At 49.3% G+C, this 13,277-nt stretch overlaps 1 protein-coding gene across 1 annotated transcript in view; it reads left to right on the top strand.

Moving 5' to 3' along the window:
• Positions 1 to 12,952, top strand: part of LOC144721616 (V-type proton ATPase subunit B, brain isoform-like) — a 40,781-nt gene extending 27,829 nt beyond the window's left edge. Inside the window, exons 9-14 of the mRNA XM_078599399.1 lie at positions 2,698 to 2,821; positions 3,680 to 3,830; positions 6,672 to 6,754; positions 7,322 to 7,426; positions 8,107 to 8,236; positions 10,674 to 12,952. Coding sequence (XP_078455525.1) covers positions 2,698 to 2,821; positions 3,680 to 3,830; positions 6,672 to 6,754; positions 7,322 to 7,426; positions 8,107 to 8,236; positions 10,674 to 10,819 — 739 coding nt within the window. The 3' untranslated portion in view covers positions 10,820 to 12,952. The remainder of the gene's footprint in view (positions 1 to 2,697; positions 2,822 to 3,679; positions 3,831 to 6,671; positions 6,755 to 7,321; positions 7,427 to 8,106; positions 8,237 to 10,673) is intronic.
• Positions 12,953 to 13,277: the final 325 nt, after the last annotated feature.

Below are 13,277 nucleotides of genomic sequence, written 5' to 3'. Positions count from 1 at the left end.
ACTCACAATCATGAAGTTTACAGTCCCTGGTCATTCCTCATGCCATGTCAGTGTTGGTGGGGTGGGGGGGGTTGTTTGGCCTTACTTCACCACGGTGGCCAGTGCGGGCTGGTGATGGTAAGGTGGCAGGGAGGGCATGGCCGATTTCATTAATAACTCGCCACTGATATTAGCTGTGATCAGGCATCATCAAGGCAAGGCACCACTCCGCTATTCCTGATGCAATCATGTGGCTCAACGACCTCGATGTGAAATGATAGCTGTTGCTTTTCATCAATATCATTCATGGCAAGAAGAAGTTGGTCTAAACTATAAAATGTAGTCTTTGGGTCTTTCGGTAAAGTGACGTAGATAGAAAATGGCCGAGGAATGCCTAGCTCTGCGATCTTACATATACTTGCAAATTGACTTGCAAATTCCATCTCTATCCCCGCCCACTTACCCTTGGGTTGTACCCTTCTCAAACCTGTATAACCTCTGGCTGCAGTAGCTCTCTCGCTACATGTCTTCCTGCCTCAGCAGTCCGCCTGTTGTATTTTTTTACCTGAAAACGATTGCTTGTGTTGCGATCAAAACGTCGTGATTTTTTATTACTTTATTATTTTTCTACCTACGTGACTTTTACCGAAAGACCCAAAGAGTCTGAATTCCTGCAGTCACGAAAGCTTTACGTCAAGAGATAAAATGTAGCTTTTATAAACCATGATCCATGAACAGCGATTGCCATTTCTACATGACTCCTGACATCGGAGCTGCAAGTCAGTTGCTGTTGTTATGTTACCGACAAGTAACGCTCAGCCTGCCACGTTGTTGATTCTAGATTTGAAGCTTTCGTGACTGCAAGGATTCATATTCTTGGGTTTTTTCGGTAAAGTCACGTAGGTAAAAAAATTTAATTAATAAAAGTAAAATAAAATAAAAAATTAAATTAAATCACGACTTGATACAGCTATCGTGCTGTGACGGTTCCACCTGAAGACGGAAGCTGTTGCCTCCGAAACGTCGTGATTTTATTTTATTTTTATTTTATTGTACTTTTATTAATTTACATTTTTTACCTACGTGACTTTACCGAAAAAACCCAAGAATACGTTGTTGATTAATGCCGCAGTCGGACAAGCTCGAGCAACGACTGCGCACACATCTCATTAGCGAGAGGGAGTCTGTGTATTCCTGTTGCATCGCGAATTGCGATCGTCCTTGAGCCACGCGGAGCGCAAAGTGACGAACGCCGCGGACGCGAGCAGGACCGACGCCACAAACAACGCGGCCACATCCCCGCAGAAACCCTCGAGTCATTTCCCTTCACGCAAACAATTTGGTGTTTTTACTGATGAGCGGATACGTTCATAATGCGTGCAATGTTCATTTGCGTCTCATTAGTGTTTGTTCGTGTTTGGGGGGTAATCTTTATCATTCGAGCAGACTGGAAAGGCAACAATGTGAAAGTATAATTGGTTATATTTTTCGATTTAAAGCTTTCATGACTGCAGGGATTCATCTTCTTGGTTCTTTCGGTAAAGTCACGTAGAAGGGAAAAAATAAAATAATAAAAATAAAACATAATAAAATTATTCTCACGACGTTTCGGCCACAACGCAAGCAGCCGTCATTCAGACGCTGTCTCCCCGACAGACCTGGTCTTCACCTGAGGACGGCTGCGTGCGTTGTGGCCGAAACGTCGTGAGAATTATTTTATTATGTTTTATTTTTATTATTTTATTATTTCCCTTCTACGTGACTTTACCGAAAGAACCAAGAAGATGGTTATATTTTTTTTACGAACAAATGTTTCCCTTCCAAGCCTCCTCTGGTGGCTGCGTTTGCAAGCCGAGTGGCATTCTCAACTCGCAGGTGCCTTGTCTGGCTCGCGTTCAGCACCAACACTGCAAAGCACCACGCGTTATTGGGGTATGAGGTTTAACTCCCCTCCCCTCATCATGGTCATTCTATTAGTTGTCGTCATTCAGGATCACGGTTTGATTAAAGATTCGATCCATAATAGCCTGCCATTATTGCATAGTTTTATACGTTAGCTTACATCCAAAATGAGCATATGATTTACATGTCATGTCGGCAAACCAGAAATCAGTGACTCTTATACACACGATTGGATTGCTCGTATCATTTTCCTTGAGGATCGATATTGATCGATTAACCAATAACGTCCACATGAAGCACCCATTGCACACGTAGTGATAATTAAGCAGCCAGATTGATTTTACGTGCTGCGTATATGAAGGCAGTGTAGGTGCTGAACGAACATTCCAGGATTTATTTAGTATATGTATAGTATAGTTACTTGATGCCTTAATAGTGGAGTGCACGAACTAAACTAAACTTTTTTTACTTTTACCAAGCAAGGCCCACTGAGCTTTGTAGCTCTTTTTCAGAAGCGACCTGGCGACGACAAAGTGGCTTATCGTGTGAAAATGTACAGCGGCCAAACACTCTGAACGCGTGACGTTGATTCTAATTGTGGAAGGGAAAAACCGGAGGACCCGGAGAAAAATCCACGCGACCACGGGTGTGAACACGCAAATTCCAAATATACGGGCGCCCTCCTGTATACGAGGCGAGGTAGGGTACATCTCGCCCCCATGACGCCACTCACCACCGCTGCGCCCCAGTAATCTAACACAGTGTCGACATGTCTCTGCCCCGCGTGGATGGGCCGTGACGCTCGCGGCTCCCCAGGATTGAGCGCATCATCACGCCGCGCCTGGCGCTCACCACGGCCGAGTTCCTCGCGTACCAGTGCGAGAAGCACGTGCTCGTCATCCTCACCGACATGAGCAGCTACGCCGAGGCGCTGCGTGAGGTGAGCCGAACCTGTGCTCGCTCGCACGCACGCACCACCACTCGCCACCGCTCGGCATTCCCGTACACGCACGCACGCGTCTGCACGCAGTACCGCCCAGCACTCCCGTAGACAGACACATCCACGCACACACACCACTGTGCACTACTGCCGTGCCCTGTAATAGATAACGATCCCCCTTGCAGCCCTAAACAGGCTGTTGGGACACGTGCTGTCAGTGAGCGTCTATGAGGGCCGGCATGGCACACAAGGGGTGGCCAACATGATACCCGGCCGCCTTTGTCTCCCCAGTGCTGATGCTTACATGCCGCACCGGGTACTCATTTAAGGCTGAGTTAACACCCAGGACCAGTTCATATATTCTCTCCGCTACTATTTCTGGTAGCCAGTGGGAATCTTAACTCGGGGAGTTGGGGTTCTTAGCACAGTGCAATAACCACTACATGCTTGTTCCCACCACTGCGTATATGCGTACACACACAAAAAACAAAGATTCCCAAAATAACTTGAACAGACTGTTGGGGCAAGTGCTATGAACGAGCACCTATGAAAGCCGGTAGGGCACACGAGGGCGTGGCTGAACAAAGGCGACCCATGCCTGGGCACCTTTGTCTCCCCAGTGGCGATGTTTACACACCATACCAGGTGCTGATTTGAGGCTGAGTCGACCTAGGGCAGGCCCAGGACCGGTTCAGATAATCGTCACTGGGTGTTCGCCGTAAGCAGGAATCGAACCCAGGTCGTGAGGTTCGTAGCGCAGCGCGCTAACCGCTACACTACCGCTCCCCACACACGCGCACACACACACACACACGTACTTACACACGCACACTCGTGTGTGCTCGCGCTCGCACCCAGGTGTCGGCGGCTCGCGAGGAGGTCCCGGGTCGCCGTGGCTTCCCCGGTTACATGTACACCGACCTGGCGACCATCTACGAGCGTGCGGGCCGCGTGGAGGGCAGGAACGGCTCCATCACCCAGATCCCCATCCTCACCATGCCCAACGACGGTAAACGCGCGCTCACCTGCAAACCAGAGGTCGCAATCGGGTACCCGATACCTGTACCCTACCTGATACCCGGCTACTCATACCCGGCCGGGTACGGGTACGGGTAGGCCGTGAGTCACTGGTGAGTCACCGTTTGTCACTCATTTCCCAACGTCTTGTCTCTTCTCACAATTCAAGTTCCTAGAATCAACCCACCCGCGCCTGCAACATGGCTTCATTCCAGAGGTCGCAATCAGGTACCCGATACCCGTACCCTACCCGATACCCGGCTACTCGTACCCGGCCGGGTACGGGTACCCGCTTGCGACCCTGGTGCGGCCGGGTACGGGTAAGGAATCAAAACCCGTTTGCGACCTCTGCTGCAAACTCACCTGTGGCCTCGTCCCTTGGGAAACTCGCCTGACGCCACTCCTCAGTGCCGTCACCCGTGCACTCAAATGCAAATTCACCCGTACGGAAGTCAACTTGAGTTTGTCAATCCAGGTGAGAACTCAAGAGATGAGGAGGATGAGCCTCGTTTGCAAGAGTGATTTGGGTCACCAAGTTCACCAAAGTGATAACGGAAAAACAAATGATATAGATGTAGGGGTGATACGCGCTGGCAGTAGGGATTGTGGGGCAGCGCGTGGTGATTGGCTGTGTAGTGGTGACGCGCGCTGACAGTGATGGATCGTGTGGCAGCGCGTGGTGATTGGTCGACTAGGGTGGGTGCTCACATCGCGGTCCGCATAGGCTCCGTCTCCTCGGGAGCGGAGGGCTATATAAGGCGGTGCGCGCGGGCGCTCGGGGAGTTGGTGACCAGTGAAGACGGAAGACGGAGGAGGAAGAGATAGGGCCCTGAGACACCTAGTCCCGCTGTCCTTGTAAGGACCGGGACCCTGTGTGGCTCAGAGGCGGGACCTTGGGACCCGGGGCCGGACGTCCGTGTGAGGGCCGGGTCGCGGGACCCAGTGGTCGTGACCCATACCCAAGCTGGGGTGGGTCTGTAGGTTCCCCCGGATGCTACGGGGCTGGAATGCCTGTGTGTGTGTAGCCGGGTGGAACGTGTAGCGTGAGCTGTAGTAACCACACGTGTCGGGTGGAACGTGTAGCGTGAGCTGTAGTGACCACACGTGTTATTGTGGCAATACAAGTGTTAATAAAGTGTGCTACCCGTCAAGTGGTCTCCCGCCGTAATTTACAATACTACATAGAGTACAGAAATGAAGCAAATTTAAATCAGCGCAAACACAGCAGTCTCACACGAGTGCATCGTGATAGTCTTGTGTCTGATCCGAGCCCAATTTTGATCCTCGTCCTAGTTCGACTTCTGGTAGAGGATCAGCTATCCACACTCACCTATTCATTCATCAACACATTCATCTATACACTCACCTGTGCATTTATCTACGAGCTCACCTGGGGATTCCTCTTCACGCTCACATGCTAAGCTACCTGCCCGGGCACCTGGCGCAGCCACCACCGCTGATTCCGCTCTCTAACCTCACGGCACCGATAATCACACAGATCCGTGTCCTCACATAGCTCAGCATGGTGACATATGGTCAACTCCCATGACCAACTCGACATGGGGAGACCTTCATCCAGCAGTGTATTGGCAAAGGGCAAATTTTTTTTTATTTGTTCATTGTATTATTTCTGCTACTGGTGCTGCGACGAGTTGAACTGTAAGATAAATAATGGTATTATTATTAATATTATTATACTGTGGTTTGTAAGGTGTTAATTTGACCAATACATCAATATGTTTGGACATACTTGCAAAGGAACCTAATTGACTCTTTATTCAGGCTTCGCTGGCAGACTGAATCATTTATTGTTAACAGCTCCAAACAAAAGGACATTTGCTCTGTGCCTTGGCGCTCCGGGATCACCTGTTGCCAGAGAGGCACAAGTGAGCTCGTAGATCAGCAAGAGCAGGCGGCGAGATGCTACCTACCTCGCCTGGTCGCGGGTTCGATCCCGACCCTAACGCCTGTATATTTGAAGTTTGCACGTCTCTCCCCCGTGGTCGCGTGGATTTTTCTCCGGGCAACTCCAGTTTTTCCCCCCACTATTTAGAATCAACCGTGCGTTTAGAGTGTTTGACTGCGAGACATTTCCACGTGATAATTCACTTCCTTGGGCTATCGTTTGTGGCCAGGTCGCTTCTTAAAAAGAGCTGTATAGCCCAGTGGGTCTTACCTGGGAAATTATAGCGTAGTTTATAGTTTAGTTTAAAAATAAAAATCCCTAAAGTGTCACAGTTGATCAATGAGCCCGCGAGCTCGAGTTAGAGGTGATGCCCTGAAATGTCTTTTTTTCACGACCACTGGCAGAAGGGCATCCACTAGCGGGAGATCTCGCGAGCCCCTTTCAGAGAGAGTGTGTGTTTTGGCCTACTCTTCCACGCTGGCCAGACGTCTCGAAAGAGGTGGAAGTACCCACACTTTACCCAACCGCGCACGTGACCTGCCCATCGACTGACTGCGGTGACCCCATTTATACTGCTCATTGGGATTTAAGAAGCTTACTCATCATTTACGTGCTGTGAAGATGGCCCTTTTGCCCCAAAAACATGACCTATTATATATATATTTTGCTCCTCTTAAGGCCACAGTGTTATTGACGAATGTATTGACTTTTTCATTATTTTAACTGTCACACCGAGAGCCCTAATAGAACCGGCAACCGACCTCTAGATTGCAAACCGAGTGTGGCAACAACGACACCCCCCCTGGACACGTACCACTGAATCCCTTTTGTTCAGTGTCACAGTGTCCGCCAAGGTGTTGCTGTCGCTTGTGATGTGATGTGATGGCTCCTCGTGTCCGCCTCCTTTTGTCTCCGCTTTTTCCAAAGACATCACCCATCCCATCCCGGACTTGACTGGGTACATCACGGAGGGGCAGATCTATGTTGACAGACAGCTACACAACAGACAGGTGAGACACGGGTTCGCAGGGTCAGGCGGTGATAATGGTGGTGGTGATGTTGAGGGAGGAGAAGGAGGATGAGGATTCTTAGAAAGTGTTCTACCACTGTGACTTGTTTCGGTGACCTTATTTTGATTGATAAACAATTTAAAAAAAACGGTTCTTAAACTAATCCAATCATTCCTCTGCTGTTGATGTTGGTGATAGTGATCATGGTAGTGCAGCTACGAACCGGCGACCCAAGTTCAATTCCCGCTCACGGCCAACACCAGTGACGATTATCTGAAGAGGTTTTGGACCTCCCCTAGATCTACTCAGCCTCAAATGAGTGCCTGGTGCAGTGTGTAAACATTGCCACAAAGGCGGTCGAGCGTGGTGCTGGCCACCCACTCACCCCCTTATGTAGCGTGTCGGCACTCATGAACAGAACTTGCCCCAACGGTCTGTTGAGGCCAAATGGGGGCTATTTGTCTTTGGTGGTAATAATCACAATGATAATGATTACGATGGTAATAGTAGTAGTTGGTATAATGGTGTTGGTGATAATGACGATGACGATGTTGATTGTGTTTGTAGATCTACCCTCCCATCAACGTGCTTCCCTCACTGTCTCGTCTCATGAAGTCGGCCATTGGGGAGGGGATGACCAGGAAGGATCACTCGGATGTCTCAAACCAGCTGGTCAGCCTCGCACGATGACCCACCCACACATCTCCGTACAGTGTGTCAAAACGAATGATAATCGCGCGACGGTGCGTCGATTTGGCGATTAAAATCAATTCGTTGCGTCAAGTCGTGCGTGCAAATATCTATTCCCGTATTCGCCAGATTATAAGACGTTCCGGAAAGTGTGGCGCACACAGTAAACTTGTGCCCAGTGTAAATAAAGACTCACAAATGTGGTTTCACACACCGCACCTACTGCATCAGAAGACGCACCGCCGACTTTTGCTCTTAAATACTGGGGGAAACGTGCGTCTTATAATCAGGAGAATGTGGTCCTGCCTTTGCGATGTATGAGAAGGGACTCGCGTGATCGGTGTAGGCACGAGCACACATTTCATTTCACATCATCGCCTGCGTGCTGCATTACCTTCATCATTTGGTGTTGAGTTTTTCGATTTTGAGCCGAACAGCTCTCCGATGGGCTTTCGCCTTGTACCGTATCTCGTTCGGCACGACGTCCGACGTTTCATGCAAAATCCAGGGATCTTCCTCAGTGCCTGAATATTCAGTTCATGCAAACCTAAAACACGTACAGCAGTACGGTAAAAACCTACGCAGTGGATAAGCAGAATTTGGCAGTCGAGAAAGCGTCTGTATGTCCCGTGTGTGTGTCCCGTGTTTGCGTGCGTGCGCAGTACGCGTGTTACGCCATCGGCAAGGACGTCCAGGCCATGAAGGCCGTCGTGGGGGAGGAGGCGCTCACTCCCGATGACCTCCTCTACCTCGAGTTCTTGCAGAAGTTCGAGAAGACCTTCATCGCCCAGGGTGAGAGAGCGGTCCCCGACCTGCGTCACGCGAGGCCGCACACTCGTGCTTTTCGCCGTCGTGCACAAAGACAAAGATCCCTCGCGTAGCCTTAACAGACTGTTGGGGCAAGCGCTGTTAGCAAACACCTAGGAAGGCCGACACGGCACACGAGGGGGGTGGGTGGCCAAGATCACGCCCGGCCGCCTTTGTCTCCCGAGTGGCGATGTTCACACATCGCACCTGGTACTCATTTGAGGCTGAGTCAAACTAGGAGAGGTCCATGACCGATTCTGATAATTGTCACTGGTGTTGGCCATAAGCGGGTATCGAACTTGGGTGGCCGGGTTCGTAACGCAGCATGCTAACCACTACACTACCGCTTCCACACACACACACACCATCATCAAGCATCATCAGCAATCATCATTAGCTCCCTGCTGGATAAAGGCCTCTGCAAGCCATTGACATTCCTCTCCGTTCTGAGATGCATCAATCCACCCAGCACCTGCACCCGAGCTGATTTACATTCATGATAAATACTCTACACATTCGTCAATAACACTGTGGCCTTGAAATAAAAATAAATGTGCCTAATAGGTGACGTTTAGGACAATGGCTCTTCTTCATAGCACATCAGTGGTCAATGGATTAATTTAACTGCTTTACATTCCTGAGGTGGATAAATCTGAGAAGTTTAAATGTGAGGAACACACGTATACATCCAAAACGAGTAGAATGAAACTAGATGGGGATACGGTTTGTCTAGCACTCAGCAACAGAGCTATGTCTGAAGGGAATGCTGGACGAGCATTCAGTCCTGTCGGATGAACGGTATTTTAGTTCAACGTGAGGTGACCTCCTATGAGTTTCTGTTTTCCCGCGTTAATTCCGCTTGTGCACGACCGCCAACGAAAGCATCGGCGAATAATAACGTTCACACAAGTTGGGCTCAATTTCCCACCGAATATTTTCCATGTCGCTGGTAGACTGAGCCGCCCGTACTAGCCATCTGTGAGAGAGAGAGAGCCCTCATAGCTCATCCGTAGCGCAGCGGACTACCCGCTACGCTGCCGCTACCCACACATTAAGACGAACACACCATCTTCTTGGTTCTTTCGGTAAAGTCACGTAGAAGGGAAGTAAATAAATAATAAAAATAAAACATGACAAAAATAATTCTCACGACGTTTCGGCCACAACGCAAGCAGCTGTCCTCAGGTGAAACCAGGTTTGTCGAGGCGACAGCGTCTGAAACCAGGTCTGTCGAGGCGACATAGTCTGAATGACGCTGTCTTCCCGACAGACCTGGTTTCACCTGAGGACGGCTGCTTGCGTTGTGGCCGAAACGTCGTGAGAATTATTTTATTATGTTTTATTTTTATTATTTTATTACTTCCCTTCTACGTGACTTTACCGAAAGAACCAAGAATATGAATCCCTGCAGTCACGAAAGCTTTAAATCGAAAAAAACGAACACACCAGTCACGTCTAATACTGCATGAGACCCTTGAAGTGGCAGAAGTGAATGAGTGTGGTGCTATTATTAGACACACAGTTTGTTGACAGGTCTAAAATATTCCCCTCCAGCACCTGATCAGGGTGGCTAAGATGCTTGCAGTGATGGAACAATATTGCCACGGCCATAGTTAGAGGTTTTCTGGATATGGTGTGCCGGGTGCAGAAATATGATCATACAACACTATGAGATCTATTTTACCAGTGGCAAAATATAGTAGTAGGTTTTTACCCTTTTAAACTGGTACAAAACTGACATACAAGTCATGGTGGAGCATCATGAATCATGCTTATCAATGCATTTTAACCAAGTGCTATAGATATATATCAAGGTTATTTTTATTATTATACATAGCAAACGTTTTGTGTTTACATACTATGCACTTTTTAAGAATATTACACGGAGGTGGTCATGGTGATGGGACATCATATATGACATCTTCAATGCTGGTTACTAAGTAACTTACTTTCAATATTGTTATAAAATTGGAGCTTGGCCATCCTCCCTCAAGGGTCAATAAAACGAGTTCCACTTTTTCTATTTAAAGTTTTCGTGACTGCAGGGATTCATATTCTTGGTTCTATCGGCTGCTTGTGTTGTGGCCGAAACGTGGTGAGAATTTTATTTTATTATGTTTTATTTTTATTATTTTATTATTTACCTTCGACGTGACTTTACCGAAAGAACCAAGAAGATGAGTTCCACTTTGTTGGGAAGTCAACAGTGGTTACCCTATAGATATAGCCTCACTCCCAACAAAGTAATGTGGATTTTCCACAACGGGCTCAGGGCCGTAAACAAGAAGTAAGCACTTCATCAATGCTAATTCGAAACAGCATTCACTTTGACGTCTTGACTTTGCGACGAATATCGACATCGATATGGCGGCGACGACGATACGTTGCCACCCCTCATGCTCGCTCCGTTCGCTCGGCCCAGGCGCGTACGATAACCGCACCATCTTCGAGTCGCTGGACATCGGCTGGCAGCTGCTGCGCATCTTCCCCAAGGAGATGCTCAAGCGCATCCCGCAGAGCACCATCGCCGAGTTCTACCCGCGCGAGACCAACTCCGCCAAGCTGTGACGCGTGCCAGCGGGTCCCACCGCCACCTCTGTCGTCACCGCAGCCTCTGCCAATGTTGCGTGATTGAACAGAGGCGGGGGGGGTGGTCGGACTGGGAATTGATGGACAGGGAGAGGGGGAGGGCGGCACACGAGTGAGTGAGGGAGTGGGGTGAGGCGCACGAGTGAGTGAGTGAGTGGGGTGAGGCGCACGAGTGAGTGAGGGAGTGGGGTGAGGCGCACGAGTGAGTGAGGGAGTGGGGTGAGGCGCACGAGTGAGTGAGGGAGTGGGGTGAGGCGCACGAGTGAGTGAGGGAGTGGGGTGAGGCGCACGAGTGAGTGAGGGAGTGGGGTGTGGCGCACGAGTGATGAGGGAGTGGGGTGAGGCGCACGAGTGAGTGAGGGAGTGGGGTGAGGCGCACGAGTGATGAGGGAGTGGGGTGAGGCGCAGGAGTGAGTGAGTGAGGGAGTGGGGTGAGGCACAGGGGTGAGTGAGTGAGTGAGTGGGGTAAGGCATCTGTCTGCCCATTTTGTCAAAGTGCCATCCTTTGCCCCCACCCCCCCCAGGCACCCTCTTAAGCCGGTTGTCACGTCCCCCGGATTAGCGTCGGGGTCAGACACACTCGCTTCGACGCAAATGTTGCCGTGACCCTGCGCTTACTCTGACCTCACTCTCAACCCTCTTACATACATACATACAAACAGACGTGCGTGCGCACATGTGCGTGCGTGTGTGCATGCGCACTTGCTTGCTCCTGTGCATGCTCGCGTGCGTGCGTGCGTACGTGCGTGTGTGTGCGTGTGTGCGTGCGTGCGTGCGTGTGTGCATGTGTGCGTGCGTGCGTGTGTGCGTGTGTGCGTGCGTGCGTACGTGCGTGTGTGTGTGCGTGTGTGCGTGCGTGCGTGTGTGCGTGCGTGCGTGCGTGTGTGCGTGCGTGCGTGTGTGCGTGCGTGTGTGTGTGTGTGCTCACCACCACCCACCTCGCCCCCCCCCCCCGTGCATGTTCCAACGGATAGAGTTTTTATTTCGAGTAGCGTAATAACGTCGTGTGGCTGGTTGTTCCGTGTGCGTAGCGACTCTCCGTGTGCATGCACGGCGCTGCGGGCGATGACGGTGTGCTGTGTGGCAGCTGGGAAGCCTGCCCCATACATTTGTGTTCTCAATGTAATTTTTATATGCGGTACATGCATATGAGGGGTGGTGAATCAAAGGTTTAGGGTATGAAAGTGAGTCACGGCAAATAAAAAATGAAAAGGGCACGGCTTCGGCGAGGCTTATGGATTATTCCCATTAATTCTTAAAATTATTTATGTCAACAGAAATTGTAAAAAGACGGTAAAAAAAAATGTCTTCATTTGAATCGATGTCCTTTTTTGTCACCAATTGCAAAAAAATGGTAAAACGGCTTCTCACTCGCGTCGTGCATTTGTTTCTTTCCACGTGACATTGCCTGTGGATCACGGCTGATAATGGTGATGTTCAGGTTTAACACCAAGTGCCAATTGTACGTGTTTCAGAATGGAGAAGTTGGGTCATGTTAGGAGGGTTGTATGCATTGTGCCTGTGATTACTTTTAATGTCCCCTGTTCTAAAATATTTTGATTCGCATTCTCCATGTATAGAACATATACAAATTTCCGCATTAATGTCCTCTGTTGATGAAACAATATATACAAGAAGACACATATTCTACAAACATTTCAGGCGATTGCTTTTCGAGTCAACGTGAGTGAGAGGTGCATTCGTGCTGAACCCTGGTGATAGCCGACATCACCTCCAACAACAGCACCTCCAGCAACATAACAAATACATGCAGCCTATACATTTGACGTAAACAGACCCGTGCACAGACCAGCAACACCTCTTCAGCATATCGTTTGCCAACGATGCAAGGCCAACGTAGAAGTGTCAAGCTCCCCTTTTCAATGAATTGCGATCAGAAAGAATAACGTAAGTTCCGTCCTATGGCAGTGCATTATTATATCCCATTGTGCTTCGAGGCACAGTTCAACATGTGGGTGCAGTTTCACAATGTACACAGTTCAAACGTATGCGGATGTCTCCTCGTATGTTGCCCTGCATGCCATCCAGCATCAGCAGCAACGGCGGTGATTCAGAGTTCGGATATATTTAAATAAAAAAAGCAAGACCGTTTATGCACGAGTGCTTTATTGAACGACGTTTTTCTCCCTTTCAATTTCATTCCGATTGTGCTCTCGGGTGTCCTGCGATAAAGAATCGAGTCCATGGAAGCAAAAACCGTAGAGCTACTTCTGAGATCCATTCAAGTGACCGCTGGTCCGCCTGTAGTCACACCTATGGCATTTAGCCAAATTGATAATAGAGGTTTTTTTGGGGGGATTAGATCGCTTAAATATATAAATGTGTTGTTAAAAACCCGCCACCATCCGACACAGCCAACTAGTAAGGGCTGTCACGTAAACAGACGTGGCCAATTCGTCACGAGTACAGCACACGG

Source organism: Lampetra planeri, chromosome 12 (assembly GCF_965212315.1).
Source record: "Lampetra planeri chromosome 12, kcLamPlan1.2.h2, whole genome shotgun sequence".
Classification (NCBI taxonomy): domain Eukaryota; kingdom Metazoa; phylum Chordata; class Hyperoartia; order Petromyzontiformes; family Petromyzontidae; genus Lampetra; species Lampetra planeri.
Note: the sequence above shows the minus strand (reverse complement) of the source record. Positions and strands in the feature narration are given on the sequence as shown.